The sequence below is a fragment of the Chlorocebus sabaeus genome, chromosome 16 (genome assembly GCF_047675955.1).
Source record: "Chlorocebus sabaeus isolate Y175 chromosome 16, mChlSab1.0.hap1, whole genome shotgun sequence".
NCBI lineage: Eukaryota > Metazoa > Chordata > Mammalia > Primates > Cercopithecidae > Chlorocebus > Chlorocebus sabaeus.
This window is the reverse complement of record NC_132919.1, coordinates 74,312,242-74,338,091: the sequence shown is the minus strand read 5'-3', so window position 1 is coordinate 74,338,091 and position 25,850 is coordinate 74,312,242. Positions and strand designations below refer to the sequence as shown.

General features: G+C 37.1%; 1 protein-coding gene across 19 annotated transcripts in view; it reads left to right on the top strand.

The window, feature by feature from the left end:
* SKAP1 (src kinase associated phosphoprotein 1) overlaps positions 1-25,850 on the top strand; it is a 331,562-nt gene that overhangs the window by 124,757 nt on the left and 180,955 nt on the right. The window contains exon 4 of one of the 19 annotated variants that reach the window (XM_037993391.2): positions 17,482-25,318. The exons of the other annotated variants lie outside the window; for them this stretch is intronic. Coding sequence (XP_037849319.2) covers positions 17,482-18,068 — 587 coding nt within the window. The 3' untranslated portion in view covers positions 18,069-25,318. Of the gene's footprint in view, positions 1-17,481; positions 25,319-25,850 lie in introns of those variants that run through there. 19 annotated transcript variants of the gene reach the window in all.

The window sequence follows — 25,850 nt, the reverse complement described above, 5'->3', positions numbered from 1 at the left end:
CCCAAAAGGGAGTACTGAATATTATACTAATTGAGGAATTGTAAGAGAAGAATGATATAGACATACCACAACAAAATGAAAACGGGTTGGTCGCAGGTGAAATAAGTGAGAATATGCAATAATCAAATATCAATTAGGAAGCTCGTAATTTTGACTAATTTTTCTTCTTTCTCCCCTACTTTAAGAGATTATAATTATTTTTTAAAAATAAGGAAATCAATTTACTTTTATTAAACTATGTGCTTCTCCCTTAAGATATGTGAATACGATTTTAATCTTAGCTATTTATTAATATTAATTTTTAGTATTGACATTCCTATGAGCACCTGAAGAAAAAATTTAACCAACCTACAGATCAAACCTCTTAATAGCAAAACATTTATGGATCTACATAGGAATGATCTAATTTGTATGCATTTTTTAAAAATAATAATTTGATATAACATTTTTTAGATTTAACTACAATCAAGTTAGGCAATCTTACCTTGATCTCTTGATCTGTGTCAGATTTCTTAGATACCTGCTGGGCCTGATTTTTTTAAATGTAAAGGCCATGCTTTCATGAGACAGATAAAATTGTGGATTTTTATAAAAACTCTGAAACATTCTTATCTGAGTAGAGAAGCAGAAGATGGCCTTTAGTTATACCTGTGCTATTTACTACTATGTACATTTCAATTGCTTTGGTCACCAAAAAGTTGTGATTGTTTTTGGGAATACATTCTTTATTGTTTTTAAGTTATTGATATATTTTCACAAAGCTCTCTGAAGGGATCTGTCTTTACTTGGCTTTGGAAAAGGTTCATTCTAGAATATTTTTTAAACAGATTTTATTAATTAGCTTAATATTTTGTACTCTTCCGTTTAGCACTATTAGGGAAATTACAATGACTAGCTTTTTGAATATTAAAGTTGATAACAGCATAATATAGAAATTATTTGCAGAAGTTTAACCTGTGTAACCATAAGAGGGTATCAGGGTCTCTTGGGGTATCAGAATAGTTGTCAAAGTGTAGGATAGAAGGCAATTTCCTAGGAAACTGCATCTGAGTACCTGTTGAGTATCTTATTTTAAATATGATTATTTTCTTTATCATATAATTGAAACTGAAAGTAAGGCAGTTTCCTTCTACCTCTTTGCTTTCTTGCTCTCTGTGTGCAAATGCTTTCATCTGTAAAGCAAATATCTTTCTTAATTTTCCTAGGAAACATCAGGACAATTCAAGGAGCTCTTCATGTGGAATCTTTTGCACATTTGCTTTCTCAAAAATAGCAAATTTACTTAAATTTGATAGTATTAGTATTTTAAATGTTTTCCCCCTAATTTGGATTCATTAAAATTCCCTATTTGTTTGGGATGAGATACATTAGAAGGAGCTAAACAGGGAAAACTTTTTACTGCTTTCATATTTGTTCCATGGATACATTACAATTTTAAATTGTAATGTAATCCCCTAACTCTAAATATATTAATTTGGTTAGATATATTTCGTTCAGTGTTAAGAGGCAATACATATAGCTTGTCTTGCCAGCAGAAAAACATTTTTCAGCAATATAAGATGTCTCAGCTTTGTCTATTCAGATAAAAAGGTATATGAAAGAATAATGACTTTGCCTATCAGATGCAAAGAAATTTAGGACAAATGGTGGAAAAGTTCATATCAATTCCAGTGCAGTTAGGAAGGCTAGGCTACTCCACTAACTAGATCTGGCAAAAATAAATGAGGACTAACTTGTGAAGGCACATAAATCATAAGCTTTCGGAGTGTTTACATTTTTATCTAATGCTGGCCTTCTGTCAGCATTTTTGTTGCTTCTTACATGCTTACATTATTTCTTACATTATTACATTTTGTTGTTTCTTCCTGTTTTTAAGAAGTTAGTTAAGGGAAATAGCTGAAATTGTACAAGTGGTGATTTGGTAAATTCTGCCAGTTGAGTAAGTAATTGTGACACATTTCATAGTTTGCTTATGATTGTTACAGGGTGAGATACTGTATATTGAAATTATGGCTGTTACAGTATGAATCACTATACAGAACATTGCAGAGGTCCTGATCTAGCAATGCAGAAGCCACCACCTAGGTAAAAAGTTTTGCAACTTTAAGTTTACTTTTCCTATCTAGAATAGGCAAAAATTGAGTTCTGTCTGATTTACTTATAATGTTCTTTAAACTCTTACCCACGTTATCACTCATAATAATTCTAACATATTATATTTTTCAGTCCAAGTGATATAAGACCATGCTGGGTATGATTTTCAATATATGGCAAAAGTGTAAAATTAAGAAAAGATTTCTATGAAATTTTTTGCACAGTCTGCTAAATGAATTATTGAAATTCCAATAAAGAATTTTTTTAAAACCCTAAAAAGCAGTGTAGGTTTTATTTTTCCCTCAATTCTTTCATGTCTCATAAATGTCTCCATGAAAGCTATATCTGCAGAGTTAGTAAAGAATATATTCTACAATATTTATCCCATCAGGAAGATTTTTAAAACGTGGCATCTTGATATGAGATATTGACTGAGGTAGCCTGGCAGTTTTACTGGCCTGGCAGATGCAGCAGGTTTGCAGTAAATCCTTGTGGTTAAAAATCCCTGAGAAGTTTTTGATTAAGAAACTTTTACTATCCTTTTAAAATGAAATATGCTGGTCATTTTTTAAATGATAAAAGCAGATATTTTATGTTATCGTCTAAAGTTTAGTTTCTGAAATATATTTTAATAAGTTTGTTATATGAAAGTTCCTGGATTTCCAAGAGGTTAACTTAAATTATCAGTTCATCGTCCAGCCTATCCAGAGAGCATGTAAAAAGAAATTATAAAAGTAAGCCTATTCAACAAAAATAATACAATTTTATATTTTAAATCTGAAAACCTGCATACAGAGCAATTAATAAGATTATTCTCGTATAAATGTTATCAGTTATTTAAAGCTGTAATAATATAATAAACTATGCTGAAAGGTAAAATTAAAGAAAATGTATTTTAAAATAAGAATAATTATTTTTTAAAAGTACTTTTAAAAAACAAACTAAAATCATGAGGTAGTTTTTAAAAAGGCATTACAAGTTACATTTCTACTTAGAATCAGTAAGGACAATGATTAATTTACAACATAATGTGAAGAGAGTGGCAAAATTTTATTGGCAAGATATGTTTAGAAATAATATTTTGTATAAAAATTCACAATTAAAATCTATAATTTATTGAGAATTAAATTTTGTAGATGATGCCTAGCTCTTTAAAAAGCCACATGTTCAATGAATATATTTCATCCCTCCTTAGATGCTTTATTAACTAGCTTATTACTAAAAAAAAGCCATATATGGCCTTTCTTCTTAAATTTTGCATGAAAGCTAGTATTTTGCATGAAAACTAGATTTTTTTTAAAGCCTTATATGATTATCTTTTTTTTTTTTTTTTTTTTTCTTGAGACGGAGTTTCGCTCTTGTTGCCAGGCTGGAGCCAATGGCGCGATCTTGGCTCGCCGCAACCTCCGCCTCCCGGGTTCAAGCGATTCTCCTGCCTCAGCCTTTCTAGTAGCTGAGATTACAGGCATGCGCCACCACGCTCGGCTAATTTTGTATTTTTAGTAGAGACGGGATATGTCCATGTTGGTCAGGCTGGTCTCCAACTCCCCACCTGAGGTGATCCGCCTGCCTTGGCCTTCCAGAGTGCTGGGATTACAGGCGTGAGCCACCACGCCCAGCCTATGTGATTATCTTTAAATTTTTTGATTTAATGAAGTAAGAGCAGAGGTTAAAAGAGATGTATGTTTCAAATTAGTTCCTGGTTACTATGGAAGAATATGTGTCTATATTTTGCCAAATTAAACTTAAAAAAAATCCACATCATATTAACAAAAACTGCTCCTTAACTCACTAAGATTCTGTGTTCTATTCCACAATTTCAAGAGAAGTAGCTAAAACAATCGGCATCATTCTTCACCTAGATAATGCTTTCTCTGCAGCTAATAGCCCCTTGTTCATCAAGGAAACGAATGTGCACGGAGGTGACATGTTCTTCACCCACTGCTCTTTGTTCGAGGGTCCCTCAGACTGATTGTATCAGCCTCAGCACTGATAAATATCCCCCCAAACTTTAACACTATGTTAAATTGAGTTATGAGGTTTTAAGGTTACACTCCTCTGGCTGAAGGTTGATTGTCTCTGAGAGATAAAGGAATCATGCCCAACGATAACAGAATCCTTGCCATGGGATAATCCTGGTTATTGAACTCATAGCTCTCTTCACTTGGTTACTTGGTCACTCTTTGTTGTTTTTTTCCCCCCTGGGGAATAACTGGCTACTAAATTTGTGATTCACCACTCTTCACCCACTCCCCCAAAGATATTTTAGCAGGACCCACAACACCACAGCAGTTGAAAGAACGAGACAACTCAAGCAAATAGAACAGCTTCTTGAAATGTGCTGTCACTTAGGGTGTGCCAACTGCCAGAAGCAAGAGGGACACAATCCTTATTTGCCCTTCTGGCAGCATGAATGAAGAGGGCGGGTTGCAGAATGCTTCCCTTCTCCTTCCCACAGCCTTCCAATGTCTCATGCATACGTTTAACCTCCGGTGGTTTGTTTGGTTTTTGTTTTCCTTTGTTGAGTTGTGACTTTTGGATTATGCTGTGATGGCAGAAATGTTAGACTTGCTGTCCAGGCAAAATTTTAAACCGCAACCTTTGTTGGTGACAGTGATAGTGGCAGTCCTTTATGCCAATCTGCAGTTCTAATCCACATACCACTCCATAACTGTCTTTATAATAGTAAAAACTACCAAATAATGGTAAATTAAAGGCTTTCCGATTAATTGTGAATACTCATTTTCATTTTTTTCCTTCTCATATAAAATTTTTAAAACTAAAAAAAATAATTAACTGGAATTGATAATACCATAGAGAAAAACTTAAGTTTACCTGCATCCTAGGAGTACGAGAGAAAGCCCTGTGTAGGGAGAAGTGTTTAAACAAAAGCATAAATACCACCATCCTGCAAAAGATTTCTTAGCCTGGCCTTCATTACCAACAACAACAATCACTTACTTAGCACATGACTATGCTGAATACATGGCACTCTATAAGGTGAATTAGTAGTACCTGCTTTCTATAATAAATTTATTGAATGCCTACCATGTGCCAGACATAGTATTTTACACACATTACCTCTAATCATCATTACTACTGTGCATTGTAGGTATTATTATTTCCTTATCACAGATGAAGAAATTCAAGCATCAGAAAAATTAATCTGCCCGAGTTTCTCCACTAATAAGGGGGCAGAGGCAGGATTTGATCAAGTCTCCGTAGTTCCAAAACCCATATTATTTCTAGTATGCCTCACAGAAAAGGTAGTAACGTTGATTTTTGTTTGTTTGTTTTTTTGGCTTTTTTTAGATAAAGTCTCACTCTTGTCCCCCAGGCTGGAGTGCAATGGCCTGATCTCAGCTTACTGCAACCTCCGCCTCCCAGGTTCAAGTGACTCTCCTGCCTCAGCCTCCCAAGTAGCTGAGATTACAGGTGCCTGCCACCACGCCTGGCTGATTTTTGTATTTTTTTAGTAGAGACGGGGTTTCACCATATTGGCCAGGCTGGTCTTGAACTCCTGACCTCAAGTGATCCCTCCGTCTTGGCCTCCCAAAGTTCTGGGATTACAGGCATGAGCCACCATGCCCAGTCACGTTGATTGTTACTCCTCCAGATTTTTGTGTGCCCTGCTAAAAGGAAAACAGAGACTCCGGAGTTACTTTAAAAAGCAGTAGCACATTAATAATGGCTACCATGAATCGAGCACCTACTCTGGCAGGTATTGTGCTAGGCACTTGTATAATTTCTTGAAGTTATCTTTTAAGTCCAGTATTGAAAAGACAAAGGGCGTCTAATTTTAAAATTCATACCTTTCCTACTACACCACACTGTCTTCCACTATTATAGAGAAAAATGGGCTCTAGCACTGTCCAACAGAACTTTCTGTAGTGATGCAAATGGTCTATAATATATAATATTTGCATTTTCTAGTGGAGCAGCCACTAACATTTATAACTACTGAGCACTTGAAATGTGGCTGGAAGACTAAGAAACTATTAAAAATTTAATTTTTTAGTTAATTTAAATATACCCTTAAATAGCCGTATGTAGCAAGTGGCTACCAAATTGAAGACCACAGCTCTAGAAAAATGACTTCTTAACTAAATAGTCAAGAGTACCTGAAAATAGTATTTAAGAAATTTCTTTAAAAACAGATGGAATGGAAGTTTGGTGGGCAAGGGAGAGTAGAAAGGAAGGCTCAGATACAGGCTGGCTGAGGAGAAGGTCAGAGGTGCAAGGTAGGTGAATAGGCAGGAGAGCCCTCAAATAAATTTATGTGAGAAGCCCAGAGAAAACAGGATGTGGAGTGGAAGAAAGGAAGTGACCTGGCAAAGTGCTTTGAAGAAGAGCATTAGCATCCATAGTTAATGGATTTGCACAGATTGAAAGGTAAATAAAAATCAGCACTTTTTTTTTTTTTCAGTATTCACCCACTGTAAATCATTACTTGACATTTTGATTGGTGGCTTTGGAGTAAGTTGTTTAAATGGTACTGAGATGTTTGTGTAGTACAGAAACTTACACTGCTATCATCCTATAGAACTCACAGAGCTCCTGGGTCATAGGGCTGTAAGTTTCCTTGGTACAGGGGTATCATTTATTCCTTCACAATTATTCATTAAGTCATATAGACCCTTTTGTTTCAAGTCAGTGTCATATCTAACCTTTCTCAAGAGATAGATTTTCCAACACATTAAAATATTTTTTCATTATAAAGATATTTAAGCCCCTGATTATAAGTAATGCTGTCATGAATTTGTACACTTTATAGCTCTTTGTACTTTAGAAACCTTGTTCAAATGCATCACCACATTTAAGCCTCACAGCAGTCTCGTGAGGCGAGTCGTATCCTTGTTTGATAGGTGAGGAGACTAAGCATGAGATTCATCTGGGATCATACATCTCACATGTAGCAGAGCTGGAACCCAGATGAAAGACAGACAGTTGCAGAGTATGGGCTCTCTGATCTCACTCTTGCCATTGTTGTTTCTCAGTATTCAACTCTCTCTGTGGTGATAATTATGGACATCACAGTGAGCTGTAATACTTTCATGCATGAGTATCCATTTTTCTGATTAAGAAACAGAGGCGTGGCGGGGCACAGTGGTTCATCCCTGTAATCCCAGCACTTTGGGAGGCCAAGGCAGGCAGATCACTTGAGCACAGGAGTTTGAGACCAGCCTGGGCAACAGGTCGAAACCCCATCTCTAAAAAAATGAAGAAAAAAAAATTAGCCAGGTGTGGTGGCATGCACCTGTAATCCCAGCTACTTAGGAGACTGAGGGAGGATGGCTTGAGCCCAGGAGGTTGAGGCTGCAGTGAGGCAAGATTGCACCACTGTGCTCCAGTCTAGGTGTTAAGAGTGAGACCTTAGAAGAACATGTTGAATTGCCTTGCTAATAGGCAATTAGCAAAATGCAGACAGTGGGAAACTCCAGAGTCAAATATTCCAGGTACTTAAATGGATAACTTATAAGGAAAAGAAAGGGATGAAGGGCAACATGTAGATTAAAAGAGATTTTTAAAACATAATAAAATGTCTTACATGGGCAATAATTTTTTAAAAAGAAAAGAGAAACTAAGGTGCAGATGTATTGGAAACTAAATTAAGGTGCAGATGCACTGAAAACCGTGATTTATTTTCTGCTCTATCACTTAGTCTCAAACTTTATACCTTTCTATAGTGAAATTGACAGAAAGAATGTTCCATTAGCTTAATATTCAGTGATCACTTTGGAAAATACAAAATTTTAAAAAATAAATAGCAGTCATTGCTATTTAGTGTGTTGACCCTAGTGTCTCTTCTGAATGACCATAAACCTTTTGCCTATTCAATTTTCTTATTATGCTGGGCACGGTGGCTCACGCCTGTGATCCCAACACTTTGGGAGGCCAAGGCGGACAGATCACCTGATATCAGGAGTTCAAGACCAGCCTGGCCAACATGGCGAAACCCCGTCTCTACTAAAAACACAAAAATTAGCCGGGCGTGGTGGCGCATGCCTGTGGTCCCAGCTACTTGGGAGATTGCGGCATGAGAATCACTTGAACCAGGAGGCGGAGGTTGCAGTGAGCCAAGGTCATGCCACTGCACTTCAGTCTGGGGGACATAGCAAGACTCCGTCTCAAAAAAAAAAAAAAAAAAAAGAAATTTCTTATCACACACCTTGTGGTTGACACTTAAAATGGTTCTTTAGAAAGAAAGCATTTTGGATTGGAGAGCTTTATAATAAATTCCTAGTATTCTGTAAATCTTAATAATACTCAAGTTTAAAGTTCTGTGGTCATCAGAATGGGGAATAATCTAGAAAAACCAGTGGGGGGATTATTAGATGTGTATTAATGTCCTGCTCTGAATTCTGATCCACAATCAACCTAGGAATAAAAACAAACATTTAAAACAGTTTTCAAACATAAAAGGAATGTACTTACAAGATAAGCTATAATGTCCAAGTGTTCGAATTTGATCTAGATAAGCCATTCAAAACAAAATCACTTCTTCATTTACGGGGATGCTGAGTTTGCAGGAAAAAATGTTCGAATGAGAGACAACCTTGTATATGTTATTTCCAATCAATTCTGAAGCACCAGAAGATTGAGGACCCTGAGCCATTTGACCTATAGAGCTTCCCACAAGCTCTGTAGTTTTGTTTTTATCAGCTCTATTTCTGTAGCTTTGAAACAAATGAACTTATGATTTTAAGAATAATATGAGGCAGGAAGATTTTCACAGGAATTTTAATTAGTCTGGCCCATACTAAAACAAACAAATGCATTTCCCCCCTTTATGGAGACAGTTCTGGCAAAGAGCAGGATGTATGTACAAGGATGTTAATTACCAGGTTGTTTATAATAAAGGTCAAATTATTTATGCTTTACACCCCTGGAAGGATTACAAAATGTTATAACATTAATATAACCATTTTTAAGTTTTCCTATATTCTACTTGGTTATAACTTGTAGATTTATGTTGTTTGCACACAAAGATGATGATGATGTGTGTGTACATTTTTGACAACAGAAAGTGTGTTTGTGTGAATTAATGAACAGTTTTCCCCTTAAAATGAAAGCTACTTATAGTACGAAGACTCTTTTGCTTGTACACGTCTGGTATTTGTTATGGATTCTGAAATAGAAGAAGGTCAAAGTCTGGAAAGACATATATTGTTTTCCCTTCCGTAAAGATTACTCTACTAATGAATATTTCTCTCTAGATTGTACTTTGGTAATCCCGGACACTTCCTATTTTTATTTAACACCTACAGATTCCTGTACAGCACATTATATCTAGAATTGAAATCCAAAAGAAAATAAGTATAAACTAACTGTCTGACATTAGATACTTTATTAAATAAATCATGAAAATCTAAATTTTTTAAAAAGAATTAAAATCCATAAACCAGCTTGGAGCATTTTCTTTAGGAAAACAGGGAGTTTTGACACTAATCTGCACCTTCACCCAACGTTTATTGTGCCTGTTGTGTGTCAGACATAGCCAGGCACTGGGACTATAGCAGTGAATAAAACATGACCGTTACCTCCAAAAAGAGGCACACAGTCTGGATGGAAAGGCATTATTCGAACAGCAATTTGACTACTGAGTAGTAAGCACCAAAAGTGAGGAACATAAATGGTGATATGAGAGCATAGTGGAAGAAGCAGTAACTACACTTGGAAAGAAAACTGGAGACCAGGGAAAGCCTCTCTGAAGAAATGATATTTAATTATGTCTTAAAAGACCAGTAGAAATGTATCAGACTGACCGTGGTTGGGTGGCAATAAGTGAAAATACTCACTGTTGGGTAAAAGTACAGGAAGAGACCACGTGCTGCGGGTGGATATATAGTTTGGTATAGTCGAAATTGGGAAAAATGTAACAAAAACCTTAAATGTAAATGCCCTTTGGACTTACCAGTTCAACTTTTAGGAATGTAATTCAAGGAAATAAGTATACACAATAACTTTAATAACGTTCATTGTAGACATTTACAAAAATTGGAAACAGAAATACCTGAGCTACTACCGTACAATGGAATATATGCAACCACTAAAAGTGGTGTTTGTAGAATAATATTTATGTAATGATTATGGAAAGATGTTCATAGTTTGTTAAGTGAAAAAATAAGGTTATAAGACAGTACATACAGTGAGCTCCCACTTTTTGAAATGTGTGTATATGTGTGCAAAGAAAAAAGACTGTAATTCTCTTCACCAAAACATGTATAATTTTTATAATTAAAAATAAGCAATAAAAGTTACTCTTCAGAAATCTTGGAAATAATACGGCTCTTAGAACATCAAGTAATTAGAAACAAGCTAAATGTCTAATTACATGGGATTGGTTTAATAAATTATAGTACATCCATATGATGGAATGCAGTGCAGCCATTAAAAATCATGTTGTCAGTAGAGGGGTCATTATTGTTATAGGAAAATGTTCATGATGTATTAAAGGGAAAAGGCAGGATACAAAACGTGTGGAAAGGTCATATACCAAAATGTTACCAGTGAGTTTTTCTGTGTTATAAGATTATGGGTTGCTTTTTTTCCCCTTTGTGTTTTTCTATATTTCCTAAGTTTGCTGTTTGAACATGTTACTTTTTAAAATGAAAGGTCATTGGTGGTTTTTGTTTTTTCAAATGAGTGTGCTAGAAGTTGTGACATTAAATAAGTGTTGAGTGTTAACAGCTCAGAATACCTGAGAGTCCACAATAACATGAGTATGTGTCAGGAGCAAAGAGCAAAACAGCAGCATGTGTTTGTAAAGGTCGGAGTGTCCCTTACAATATGCCAACCAGACCTGGGAAGACTCCCGGATCTGTCCCTGGAGCAGTGTTAGGAACAGTAGCCAGTCTCAACACTGTGGCCTATTAGGAACCTGACCCCACTCAGCATCATTCCTCTTGTCCCTCTTTTTTTGTCCAGGCCTTCCTATGTATCTCCCTCTTCGTTATGATCTTTTTTGAAGGTAACGGTAATGTCTGATTCAACTTTTGTGTTCTCACTCTTCCAGCCTCTAGGATCTGCGTGGTACTTTTCACATAGAAATGCTCAACAAATGCATTGATTCTTAGTATAATGCATACTATTACTAGTAAATAGTTGTTAAATAAATTTGAAAACAACTAAACTTAAAGCTAAAGGTCACAATGCTTTCTATCATAATGCCTTGGATTTTGTGCCCTATTTACCCAGAGCAGCTCATTTAACCAACATTTTCAAGGATCATTTTCTAATGATCTAAGTGAGAAACTTACTTGGTTTTAATTGTTGAGTTTCCATAATCCACTAAATATAATTTGGACTCTGTGAATAAAATTTCTTGTATATTTTCCCAGTATTAAAAATACATTAGCTATGCTGGAACTCATCTGCCATTTCTCTGTCCAGTGATTGATACAGTCTTCTGAGGTTTTACTGCAATTTGTCCACATTAACTTGGCTTCTTTTTCTCTTGCTTTTTTTTTTTTTTTTTTTTACTGTTGTCTGAAAACTTAACTATTTAATTATTTCCCTCTTCCAAGTTGTAACATGCTCTGCTAATTGTCTACCAGCGTTCATTCTACCTTATTTCTTTCTCTTTTTTGTTTTTGTTTTTGAGACAGAGTCTCACTCTGTTGCCCAGGCTGGAGTGCTTTGGTGTGATCTTGGCTCACTGCAACCTCCGTCTCCTGGGTTCAAGTAATTCTCCTGCCTCAGCCTCCCAAGTAGCTGGGATTACAGGTGCATGCCACCATGCCTGGCTAATTTTTGTGTTTTTAGTAGAGACGGGGTTTCGCCACGTTGGCCAGGCTGGTCTCGAACTCCTGGCCGCAGATGATCTGCCCGCCTCCGCCTCCTAGCATGCTGGGATTACAGGCGTGAGCCGTCACGCCCAGCCATTCTACCTTATTTCTTACTTATAGAACTCTTATTTCACAGGGGCTATGTGCCCAGCTGAAAAGTGCAAAGGGCAGGTTTTTCTAATATAAGGACATGAGACACAGTTCTGACATCAAGGTGTAAAGTGAAGTCACCAGAAGAACTGTCTCTCCAAAATAAGAAAGTTGAGAAAGCCCTTTGCCCCTCCTGTCTTCACCTTTGCTTTTGTTCTGTCACCTTCTTCCTGCCTGGAATATAGACTTGCTGCCTATAGGTACAGCAGCCACTTGCTCAGAGATATTGTGTCTTACCCATGGCAACAATCAATAAGTAGTAAAGCTAGAAGAGCATAAATATCCAGTCCACTCTTTCTGTTATACCTTGAGTGTAACTGTCAATGAACTTCCCTTTATTGCAGATGCTAGTAATTTTCCCCACCCCCAAATAAACCACATATCAAACGAAATGGGTCTAAATATATATATGCATACATAAATATGCATAATACAATTCAGCAAACATTCCAGTCTCTTCCTGTGCAAGCTCTATGCTAAGAAACAAAGAGGAGAGCAAGACTATCCCTGCCGTCTGGTGGCTTATAAATAGATTTATGTGCACATGTAATGAAGGTATGCTAATTTTATAATGTAGTAAGAGAACAAAGTAATTTAAGATCCATCTTGAATGGGAAATTCTACAAAAACTTTAAGAAGGTATTAGGCTTTGAAGTACAGTCAGCAGGTAAAAATAAGGAAAGATAATGCCAGGCAGATAATGAAAAATGAGCAAAGATATGAAAGGAGACATTCAAAGGGTAGAGTTCAGTAGTAGGCTGTGGCTAGAGCATAGGCTGCATGGGTAGGAACAGGAGAAGATAAAACTGGAAAAATAATTTGGGTATGGATTCTGAAGATTATGTTCAACCTTTATTTTGAAGGTGATAGGCAGCTGTGAAGTTTTTTAAAAAATCACAGATTGACTTAGTCAGGTTTATATTTTGGGAGGAAAGGGTTATTAGAGAGAAGATTAGGAGATGCTTGCCATGGTATTGGTGAGCAGTGGTGAGGACCTTTCAATGTCAGTGGACCTTTCCATGGAGAGAGAGGGACTGGAGAGAGCATTTTACCTTTAAAGATAATGAAACAGGCCGGGCTTGGTGGCTCACGCCTGTAATCCCAGCACTTTGGGAGGCCGAGGCGGGCGGATCACAAGGTCAGGAGATTGAGACCATCCTGGCTAATACGGTGAAACCCCGTCTCTACTAAAAATACAAAAAATTAGCCAGGTGTGGGGCGTGCGCCTGTAGTCCCAGCTACTCGGGAGGCTGAGGCAGGAGGGTGGCGTGAACCTGGGAGGCAGAGCTTGCAGTGAGCCGAGATCAAGCCACTGCACTCCAGCTTGGGTGACAGAGTGAGACTCTGTCTCAAAATAATAATAATAATAATAATGAAACAGAAGGATGAGCTGGATATAAGAGATCATTGTGGAATATTGTTCCTGAAAATCTTTTAAAATAGAGTGGCTGACTATATCTCTATCTTGAACAAGTTACATATTTATATCTAGAGAGGTAGGGAATTGGCCCAAATGATTTCTTGAGGGGTCATTCTTTGCTTTTGGGTAATTAGAAAACATATACAAATGGGTAGTTCCTTCTATACTCCAGTGGAATTCTTGGTTAGCTAAGTGTTGCTTGTTTCTCTCCGTTCTGTTAGAGACTGCTAGCCATGTTACTGATTAGTATCACATCCTCTAAAAATTGTTGGAGAAATTCTGGGACCTCACATACTAAGGTGCTCATTATCTGGATGCCTGTCATTGGCTTGGCTGGCCTAGGCCTGGAAGCATAGATTTCCACCAGAAACAGAAAGCATTTGACATATAATGTGTTCAATAATCACTGTCTTCTGCTGCTCCTTGCCCAGCATAACAGTTGAATGACAGTTTTGAAGTATCTAGGAATTTTATTCATTATTGTTCTTTTAATTACCACTATTACTGATAGTAAGAAATGCTTTTTCTTAAAAAAAAAAAAAAAAATTGGTGGAGGTAGAGATGGGATCTCACTGTGCTGCCCAGGCTGGTCTCAAACTCCTAGGCTCAAGCAATCCTTCTGCCTCAGCCTCCCAAAGCAGTGGAATTACAGGCATGAGCCACCACACCTAGCCAAGAAATCCTTTCTCTTTTGATAAAAACTTGTATGATTTTTTCTCTCTGATTGTGTTTTCTTTGCCTTAGTAAGATTTTTAAGAGAAACTTACTTTCTTTTTTGTACTGCAGTAACCATTAATATTTTTAGGAGTTATAAAGTTCAGGCCAAATAATTTACTTTTATTTAACATTTATAAGTGTGCTGGGCACTGTGAGTCTACTATGTTCTAGGTTTTTATCACAACTTATTTCCGGGAGAGTAAAGAAAAAATTTACTTTCAAAAGACATCCTTGTCTAGAAATATCAGTTTAATCTTAAGATAATATTACTGATTTATTATACCTCCCAGAATAGACTTAGGGGCTTTTTAAGGTTTACAGAGAACCAGTAAGATCATTTAATTAATACTTAAGGCTGAGTTTTTCCTGATGACATGTTCTTGAATTGTTACTCTGTTGTTTGTGGTTCATGAGAGACTGTTTCTTGGTAATAACAGATATCATCAATAGGAAATTCATCCTTTTTTCCTTTTGGCTTCACCTTTATTCCTGGGTTATCTTGTATGCCTTTGGATCTCTTGCCTCATGAAATATCCTGGTAATTTTGTTTTCAGGGTTTGTTTTTTTTTTTTAACCTTTGGATTACTAAAAGACTATGAGATTATTTGTCCATTTAATAGAGGGTTACCATAATGGTTATCATATAAGGGATATTTTAGATACTTGGTCATAAGCTTTCTGATCAAGCCTTCAAAATGTTTATTAAAAAAGAGGAGTCACTGCGAAAACAATATTCAGAATTTTATTCATTTATTTATTTGTTTGTTTGTTTGTTTTTTGAGACATGATCTCACTCTGTCACCCAGGCTGGAATGCAGTGGTGTGATCACTGCTCACTGCAGTCTCAACCTCCCAGGCTCAGGTGATCCTCCCATCTCAGCCTCCTGAGTAGCAGGGACTACAGGCTCATGCCACTATACCCAGCTAATTTTTGTATTTTTTGAAGAAGTGGGGTTTCACCATGTTGCCCAGACTGGTCTCAAACTCCTGGGCTCCAGTGATCCGCCCACCTTGGAATTTTAAAATTACTTGTCCAGTCAAGCTATGGAGAAACATCATTGACTACTATGATCTACTGCTGTTTCTTATGTCCAGAATACTCTGATGGAGAAAATAATTGGCATCTCCAAGTTTGTCATTATTTTCCCAGTTGAAAAAAGGCTTCTCCAATTCTTTCTTTTTAAAACTAGAGACAGGTTCTCTCTATGTTGCCCAGGCTGGTCCCAATCCCTATTCTTTTACATTAATTTAAATGTCATACTAGAGGCTCTAATTAAATTGTCTGCTCCAGGACTATAGAAAGGGTGTGGCAGGTGAAGATTTCCCCAAAAAGGATTCCTCTGGAGATGAGGAGACCTTGGAATTTATGGCTAAAGTGCTTCTGCAATGTACCTTTGAATCTGTAGAGGACTAGAAACAACTGAGATCCAGCTCCAGTTTCACACTCCTGATCAATTCCTTTTGCCATTCCAGTCTATTTCTTCTGTTTAGTTCACTCTCTCAGAGAACTATCTACATAAAGCCCAAAGCCTCATGTATTCAAAAGTTATTCTTACTGCTATGTGTACGTCTTTAAAGGTTCATTTCTCCTTTTTATTTCCACTTCAAGATGGTTATTTACATTAAGTTGGGAATTCTCGAGACTTTGAATAAATTGAAGCTAATAATAGAAACCTTAATTTTTAAGAAAGCAATTTTTTTTTCCCTGAAGGAAGGTCTGGCTCTTTCTTGCCCAGGCTGGACAGTGGGGCAATCATGACTCACTGCAGCCTCAACCTCCCATGCTCCAAGCAATCCTCCCACCTCAGCCTCCAGACTAGCTGGGACTATAGGCACATGCCATGCCTGGCTAATTTTTAAATTTTTTTTGTGGAGATGGAGTCTCACTATGTTGCCCAGGCTGGTCTTGAACTCCTGGCCTCAAGTGATCCTCCTGCCATGGCCTCCCAAAGTGCTGGAATTACAGATGTGAACCACCACGCCCAGCCAGGAAAGCAAAGATTTTTAAAAGGACAGTTACGAATACAAATACAACCGTTTGTATTATACGTACATTATTCCACACCCATGAGAGCCTAATTGTGACGGTGATGACAGCAAATTGTGTAAGTAGCTTAGTGTGTCAGAAAAGCCAAGTGAATGAAAATATCAGTCTTGATGTAATTATAAGTGAAACCTCTTAAGTGGGCCACCCAGCATGAAATCAAAGTGAGCCAGCCTCCTGCTTTGGGTATAAGATAATTGCCATCTGAGGTCAAAAAGAAATGATGTTCTTGATATAGTATTGCACCATTAGGTGTATTATTGAATTTGGACTGGTGAGAGTAGAGCGCTTCTTTGAAACATCTGTTTGCTGTCAGGGCAGCATGGCAAAAGGGATGGACCAGTGTTCTGTTTCAATATGGCAATTCCTACAGAAGAATATAGAAATATGAATGCCTTCCTACAGGCTTATGAATTATGACGCTTTACATGAAATCAAAAAATCATTGGTATTGTTCATGTGTCATAATGAAAGTTGATTTGCACTTTTCTGGTGCCATTAAGTCATTTTACAGTATTATGCTTTCTAAATCTTTTCATTTTATTGCTACTTCTATTTTGCATTATTTTTCTCTCAGACCTGTTGATTGCATTTTTTTCTTAATTTAACTCCTTTTTATTTTATTCTTGAAGTACTTTAGTTTCTACCTCTACCCTTTTATTGCTTCTCTGTTTTTGCTGACTTATATGATGCCTTCTAACTTAATGTCTCATGAGAGTTTAATATTTGTTCTAGTTTCAGCCATTAATAAGCATGAAACACATATGCATCCTGAAAAACTCAACTAGATTCTTATTTAAATTCTTTCAGACCTCGAAGTGACCTGAAGTTACTTCAGTTCCTTTTGTTTACAGATAAAGATACTAAGATGTAGAAATGTTAAGCAACTTGCCTATTATCATTTATTTTCAAGCTTTATTTAACTTCTGGCACATGAAAATTATTCATATCCAAGTATATTTATTTCAAAAGGAAATTTTTATGAACATTTTATATGACCAGCTTACTGGTCTAAGTGTAGAATATGCTTTGCTGGTCCAAATCTTTAAGCACTTTCATTTCTTCATCTTTAAAATTGTTCCTATTGTATAACTTGATTTCTTAATTTAATTCAATTTTTAAAATGTTTAATGCCATGTTTTTGATAGTTCTACTTCTGTTTGGGAATTGACCCCTAAAAAAGAAATGAAGGTCACCTGATCATCATTTAAGTTTAGTCTTTATTTTGTGTTCATCATTTTTTTTTTTTTCTCTTTCTCCTGCGGCAGGACTTTTATTTAGGTGTCAGGGCTGCTCTGCCACAGTACCCACCTGGGGCGCATCCCTGATGGCCGCCCCGTCACAGCCCGAACCAGTTGGGGACGCCGCCCCGCCGAGGGTCACTGCTCTGCCTCTGCTGCCTCTCCTCCGCGAGCATGTCGTGGAGTCCGTCGGCAGTGCTGCCTTCGGGGCTCTGATCTTTCTCGGGAAACAGATCTGGGAACGTGAAGGTCTGTCCGTGGGCCAACTGCACGTAGGCGACCTTGTAGTCCGGCTTCTTGATTCTCACGTTTCTGTGATCTCTTCTCTTGTTAGAGCCATACTGCACCCGTGTCCGCACGGCAGCCACGGGCACGTTATAGATGCTCTCGAGGTAATTCCTGAGGTCTACCCTTGTTATTTCCATGGGGATCCGGAACTGCACGGTGTCCTCGGGTTGGGCCACACCGGGCCGCACCAGCTGAATGAAGAAGTTGGTTCGGAATACCCGAAGTTGTGGGCCACCCAACTGGTGGTACAGGGGGTACCCACATTCCGCGCCATGCGGCCGCGCGCGCTTCCCGTGTTCATCATTTTTATATCAACACTAAGATAATTTTTTTCCTCAATTATCATACAAGGGATTGGTGATTTTTCATAGGTTTATTTCCAGTGGGAGTCCCTTCTCTTCATTCAGCCTTGTCAACAGATGAATGCCCATGAACATCCTTCTGAGCATAGAGTCAGGGATCATCATTCACTATGGTTCAGAGAGGCTGGCACCTTTCGCTTCTGCATGAGCAGCTGGGCCTCAGATTGTCATGGCCAGGATGTGACTGTCAGCCCCGCCTACAATCCCAGGGCTGGATACCTGCCATATGTTGGATGTGATAAGGAAGAAGATGAAGGATCAGATTGGGACTTTTTTCCACAAAGGCTACTGGGGGATAAGATCTGTATGAAATAAGAATGGTATAAAAGAAACAGTGATAAATACCATAAGGAAGATGTGGTTTCAGTGTTATGCAAGTTGGGGAAAGAGGAAGCTGATTTTTAGCTGTCTGATCAATAGCTCATATTAGTGTGGTAGCCTCTGTCATGTGAACATTCTTTTGAGGTTCATATGCAGATGAACATTAGATGGAATGTCTGCCAATTGCTTTGATTATTCTTCTTCCATTCATTTATCATTGAGAACCTACTATGTGCGCAACTTTAGACTAGTACTGGGGACACAGAGATGAAGCTGACAAAACCCTTAGCCCCATAGAGCTCATATTTTACTGCGGCCATTATGTTATATAATATCAAGCCATGGTAAATGGTCTGAAACTAAACACAACAAAAAAGACAGAAAGGCAGAGAGAGAATGACTAAAAAGGGTGACGGTAGATGTCTTTGAGAACAGGCTGATCAGAGGAGGCCTCTGAGCAGAGATCTGAATGAAGTGAGAGATCAGACTGTGGGTTGATCTAAGGGAGGAGCATTCCAGGCACAGGGAATAGCAGATGCAAAGACTTTGAGGTAGAACCCATCTTGGAGTGTTCAGGGAATAATCAAGAAACCTATGTGGCTAGAGCCACACCTGTATGGCTAGAGTGAGATAGAGTGTTAGGAAATGAGGTTGAAGAGACAGAAAGGACTAAGTCACTGAAGGCCTTTTAAGCCATAGTAAGATATTTGGATTTTATTTTGTATATCATGGGAAGCAACTAGTGAGTTTTAAGCAAGAGACTGGCATGATTTAACTTACATTTCTAAAAGAATTCTCTATTCTTTATAGAATTGATTTAAGATAGGAGTGGAAGAGGGGAGAGACTAGGGTGAGGTATACTGGATGATCCACAGGAGATGGGAAGAAAATACTAGCATATATGTAAATACAGGTTGAGTATCCCTTATCCCAAATGCTTGGGACCAGATGGGTTTTAGATTTCAGATTTTGGAATATTTGCATATACCTAAACAAATATCTTGGGGATGGGATCCAAGTCTAAACATGAAATCCATTTATGTTTCATATATGCTTTATATGCATAGTTTGAAGGTAACTTTATACAAGATTTTAAATAATTTGTACATAAAACAAAGTTTGTGTTAAGTACTTACGTGTAGAAGTTTCCACTTGTGGCACCATATCAGTGCTCAAAAAGTTTCAGGTTTTGGAGCATTTTGAATCTTGGCCTTTTCTATTGGGGTGCTCAACCTGAATATGAGAAAGAAATTAAGCTTTTGTAATATTAATGAATTATTAGTATCATATATAAGATCTGTAAATATACACAGTAAATGGATAGTTGTGTCTAATAAAAATTTACAGTTGGGGAAATCAATTTTAAAAAGTTTAAAAACCACTGTTCTACATGAGAGATGATGCTGGCTGTTCATTGGCTTCCAGCATCTTTTCTTTGGAAATTGTCATAATTATTTTTTGTGCTTTTATTCTTTTTCTTATCACTACATAGCAGTGGTTCTTCATTGCCATAAAAATGAGCATGCACAGGGAAGCACACATGCACATTTGCATATAATTTCAGAGTGTTCACAGATACCACATTAAGAATCTTGACTGTAGAGGATCATTTTAGAGCATGCTTAACCCCAGGGATATAACATTTATCCTTTTTTCTGAATATTCCAGCATTTCTATCCCTGTTTTTGTCAATTCTAAAATTATTATATGAGTACAAATTTTTTATTTACTTCTTAAACCTGGAATTCTGACTTGCAAGTGAGGGCAGTTTGTTTTAGTTATATTTTGCTATCCATCCATTTGTCATTAAACTATATTGAGGCTTAGAACAATAATGCCAAATCTAGTATTTCTCTCACAGAATAGGCATCCTATTTCTCTCTGTTTTCTGGAATGTTGCCTGGGATGTCAATATTAATATATATTGACAAAGGTCCTTATGAGAGCCAAACAGGAATTAGAAGCAATGTTTTTATAGTCCATGATGTGATTTTTAACATGGACCCCAGCCATCTGGCTATGTGTTGCTTTCATCAAAGAAACTGACATTCCTCTGTACTTTCGTGGTTACACCTCAGGCTCTTGGGTAGAAGTGGGAGTTGAGATCAGGCATTTTTCAAGTATTCCTTGGAGTTTTTTTTTTGTATATATAATTTTTGTACTTTTCTAAGTGAAGGAACATAGCAGATTTTACCTGCCTTTTAGAAACTACCTAATGGCCCAACATTGTGGGAACCTTCCAGCCTATTTTGTTATATCTGTCCAACCCTAGTTACAATTGACACCATAAAATGTTAATCTTTTAGAGATTTCCCTCAGTGTACACTGTGATAATTTCCTACTTAAAGAGTTTAGCTACCTGTTTGCTGAGGCCTTTGGTTTCAAACTATAGTTAAAATTAATTGCTGATAATAAAATTCAGGATGCCAGTCCACTGTGATGGTCAGATGAAGGATTACTTTTTTCTTTCAATGCTGTTGAATTTTTGTAAGTGAGGACACAAGAAGCTCCACCAAAATAAACAGGTTATTTGACTTTATAGGTGTTTTCTTTCCAACTCTTTTGTCCCTTCTACCTGTATAGCCTGTTAATGTTTGGAGGCAGTGGTGATATGATACAAAAATGATATAGAAGAAAATCGACTGTCATTTTGTTTTTGAGAGAACATGATGCCCCTGTATGTAAACTATGACATAAAGAAGTGAGAACAATTTCTTCTTTGTTTACTCTTTGCTGTTTAACTTTTTGCAATTCATCTTTCTTTTTCAACAGTCTAAGACAAGATAATGAAAACTCTCTGTGATGTCAGTTTATTCCTTTTAAAAATTTACTTGAGTTAGAGACGAATACTCAAATTCATTTATTAAAGTCAACTCATATAGTTTACATCAACCTTAGTTTTGCTTTTAAATCACATATTTTATTTTTAAAAATGTGTCCCATTATTTAAACTTTCTTACTAAAGTCTTTGCTTGGGATTTGTTGTACTAAACTTAGCAGACATCCCCCACCTCCCCACCACCACACACATAGTCCCTTTAAAAAATACAGAGCCCTATAGTTTAAATTGATTATACTGACTCTATTGATATTGCCTGTGTCTGCTTTATAACCTGAAGTTTGTAAATTATTAGAAGAGAGTCTGAATCATAATAGATTGATGCTAAGAAGTCAGATAATTTCAGAACCTTGTGGGAACTTTCTAGTTTCCACTCTTTTATCTCCTCAGAAGACTTTTTCATGAAAGACAGGGATTAGTGACGACTTTCTAATGCAGAGTTGGTCTTTAGTTTTTTTGTTTAAAAATGACACTTTGAACATGTAGTGCATTATGCATTTGAAGGTCTGTTGCCAAGCAGCTTGAAACCTAGGGGGCATTGTTGAATTTGAAGGAATAGTGGGTTCAGGGAAGGGACCAAAAGAAAACTTGAGAAAAATAGAGTAAGACTGAAAGTGTTCTATGATAATTAGAATAAAAATTGGATATCAGAACTTCACGGGTCAGCTTCTGTTCACACATTTAGCCTTCACCTTGCAAAGAAAGGGATGTATCAGGTAATTAGGTCAAATCAATGATTATATATCTTTAACTCAAGTGGAAGGGACTGTAATTGTGATGAAATTTGTCTGAAGGGGAGCGCATGGGGAATCTTGTCAAAGGTCATGAGTTCAAAGGGGAAATTAAGTTCAAGGTTCGGTTCCTGTTCACACTAACCGCTCCCCCCACCCCCTGCCACCAATAGTGCATAACAAGAAACCAAGCAACCCATATTTCTATAAACAAGTTATTTTATCACTTTGGAACAAGAAGAATTTTTCTCATCCGTATCCCTTTAGGAATATAGAATTAAAGTAGCTATACCTCCTTAAGGGAGCATTTTCTCCTGATGTAGACAGAAAGAAAACCTCTAGTATTATATTCCTGGCTTGTTGGTTTCTTCTGCTTTGTTGCTGATCACACAGAAGACACCCAGCTGCATGGAATGCAAATAAACAACCCACCTCCAAGATACCACATGGCCAAGTATCTCCTAATGCAAATTCCTGACTTGTTTACAGAATAACAATAAAACGTTATAAGTTTAAGATTGGAGGCCATGAAGAGACAGCTAAGAAAGTTGTTTGGGGGTCTCTCTCTCTCTCACTCTCTTTTCCTGAATTCAGTTTCCCCTTAAACTTGACAAAGTGGAACAAAAATTCACCCTTGTCTTGGTCATTCTTCTGAAACAAAGGGTCTATTCTCTCTTTTAATGCATGTAGAACTTCCATTAAGGTTGACCGTAAGCTCTTGCATGGGATGAAAAAAGAAATAGCCCTCAAATCTTTTCTTTACCCTGGTATTATTTTTAAAGGACAAACAATAAGAACATAGTTTCACATAGTGTTATAGAAACCCTTGCTGAGGAGACACAGCCTTTAAGGCCCAGTGGCCTGTAAACATTCTGGATTTTATGTCATCCTAATACATTCTTTTCTATAAGATTATCCTAGTAAGCATCTTAAGAGAAGTATCTGCAAGAAAACAAATTACTTAACTACTTAAAACAAATCAAGAAAATTCTTGCAGATATTAAAATTTTTTTTCACCCAATCAGATATTAACCTTTGCACTTCATATAGTGACACTATTACTGACTGGAAAACAGGAAACATAACTGGTAAAAGGAAAACTGGCAATCTGTTTTCTCTACAGTAGAGTTTGTGTGTTTGGACATGTAACCACATATGCACTGGAGCCCAAACTGGGCTAATGGCTAAAATCGTATTTTAATGTTAAATGTGATTCATGTAACAGAATACAGAAGTATTTCAAATATAAGCACAGGTAGCCAAACCCCAGATGCTTGTGTCTTCCTTAGAAAGATTTTTGTAGAAATAGACTCTTGCCATAAAATAGGACAAGAAAGCATTTGATGAAAGTCTACCCATATTTTTGTTCATGATTTTCCTTGTATTTATCATGGCTGGTGCTTGGATAGGCTTATTATCCTGGGGTTTCTTCTTAAACAGCTCTGTCTTTTTGTGTCAGAATGTATGTGATTTCTGTCTGTAAACTCTAAAGTACTTGCCAAATTTTAACAGAAAAGTAATCTCTGACACAGATCATGATTGATAAACTATTTCGGAATAACCAGGCTCGTGAGTGAAGATCGTAGGAGGCAGGTGCCTCGCTTAACTGAATAGGTTTGGGAGGGAGGAATTAAAGGGCAGGGGCAGTTCACACTTTGGTTAAACTCTAGCAACTAAAATTTCTACCCTGGTAAAATTTAGAAGTTCAAGGAATAGCACTGCCATGATATTAATGACCTTTGGGGGCATATAGAGTTCAGAGTTCATTTTCTATTTACAACATCCCTTGCTGCTCCACCTCTTACCCTTACCCTTCCCTCCTCCCCTCCAAAAAAGCAATTATTTAGGGCATTGTGACATTCAGCCTGGCTAATTTTTATACAAAAAAATAGAGTCAGTGGAAAATATAGCAGTTACGTATTGGTAACGGATAAAACTAGGGATGCCCAATGTGGGGAGAGGGTATCTCCTGAGCAGTTCAAAGTTCATTCTTTGTTCACATATAATGAAAAGTCTTCAGTTATCAGGTATTTAAACCCAAATCAGCAGTTCCATATCCGTAACCTGAGCTGAGTGTTCCTCCATCTAATGGCCATGCTGCTGTCGTTTGCAGTGAGTTGGGTGACACTCGATTTGTACTCCGAGACGGGAACAGATGGGCTTTCATTGTGAGACTCCGCCTGTATGCAAATGTGAACGGAGTTTCACCCGATCCCAGGGTCTGACCTGACCGTGCACATGCATTTACTCAACGTGGCTCAGCCTGGGGGGGTGGCGAAGGGGGAATAAAAAATGGCAATCGGATAGTACCAGCGGCAGGTCAAGTTTACCATCCGTCTTTCAGCGGGACTGAGATGGCAACACAGTTATTTAGTTTCAGTGTTGATGTGCATTGCAATAAACTCCATCATTTCACCTGTTTATGAACCCAGCCTCATATGAGATCTCTGTGAAATCAAACAAAGCTGGCAATCAACTCTCTTGTTTCCAGCAGAATAGGGGATTATGGACTTTTTTTTTTTAAAGCATCTTTAATTGTTCCCCTGCCTTACATACATAAATCAATATTTTTTCTCTAGCCCTTTTATTTCTCACATTGAAATTATTATTTTCTGATTTGGAGGAAACAAAATACATTTTCCCCAAAAGCTTTTTGTTTCAAATTAAGAAGTATGATCATTAATGTCAGAATAAACAACCAGCATTTTAGATGTCGATTAACTGTTTTGCATGTACATAGCAATGTACAGTCTCTAATAAATCTTACAATTAAATGTGCAGCCCTTCATTAGAGGGAAAATATGCACAGCTGGAATCATACACATTCTATTGACAGAGAAAAATTTCGTTTCATTTGTAATTTTTCACATTGGGAAAGAATGAGAGATGAATTGGAACCACAATTGTTTCTGTAACTGGGGAGTTTTTCTTCACATGTACAGAAGGACAACAAACCAGTGTCTCTGACTTCGGGGTCCAACAGCAGTGATTTGCCTCAATTTTCTTCTCTCATGAAAGTAAATTTCTCTTGGGAAACATATAAGCCTTTGGCTAGAAAACCCTTAGGACAGACACCCCAAACTGTAACAAATAACGAATTGATGCATTTCTTCAGTACATCTGTTCATTAAGGGGTTCTGTTAACTGATGTCTGGAACTGGCATAAAAGAAAGAGTTGCTAAGAATATAGTGAAAGTTGGTGCGTGCAGCAGAAACTGCTTCTGATAAAAGATATTGCTTTTAGTAACACATACATATTGTTCAGAATGGAAAGAGGGTCTTTCAAAGTAGTATTTGTGCAAGTGCAGGCAAAACCAAAACAGGCTTCTCTCAAAAAAGGTGCCAAATTGTCTCTGCTCAAAGATTCCTTTCCACCTCCCCTTATTCCAGACCTCATTAAAGGTGCAAGGCCAACATAACAAGACAGCATTTCAAGCAGTTCTAGAGAGTTAGGCTTGAAATTATTCCAAATAGAAATAAATGGTCAGGACTAGGACTAACATTTGTCTACTAGGCACCTAATAGTAGCTGACAGACATAATAAAGAATAAAGAGTTGCATAACAATATAGCAGGTATTTAAAAATGTCATACTCTTCTCCTTGGCTATTGAAAATGGATTTGATTATCTTTCTTGGTCTCTGAAAATGTATTTCCAAATAGATGGGAGGTTTCAAGAGAGTATATATGTGGACATATATTTATATATACATTTATATCTATGCATAGAGACCCTTTATACAAACAAGGTTTTATGTGAATGCAGGATTTTGTGTCTACATAAGCCTTTGCTCATGGTTGAATTATTATAGGCCATCTTAAGTTAAGGATATTATTTATATCGTTAGAAAATTTA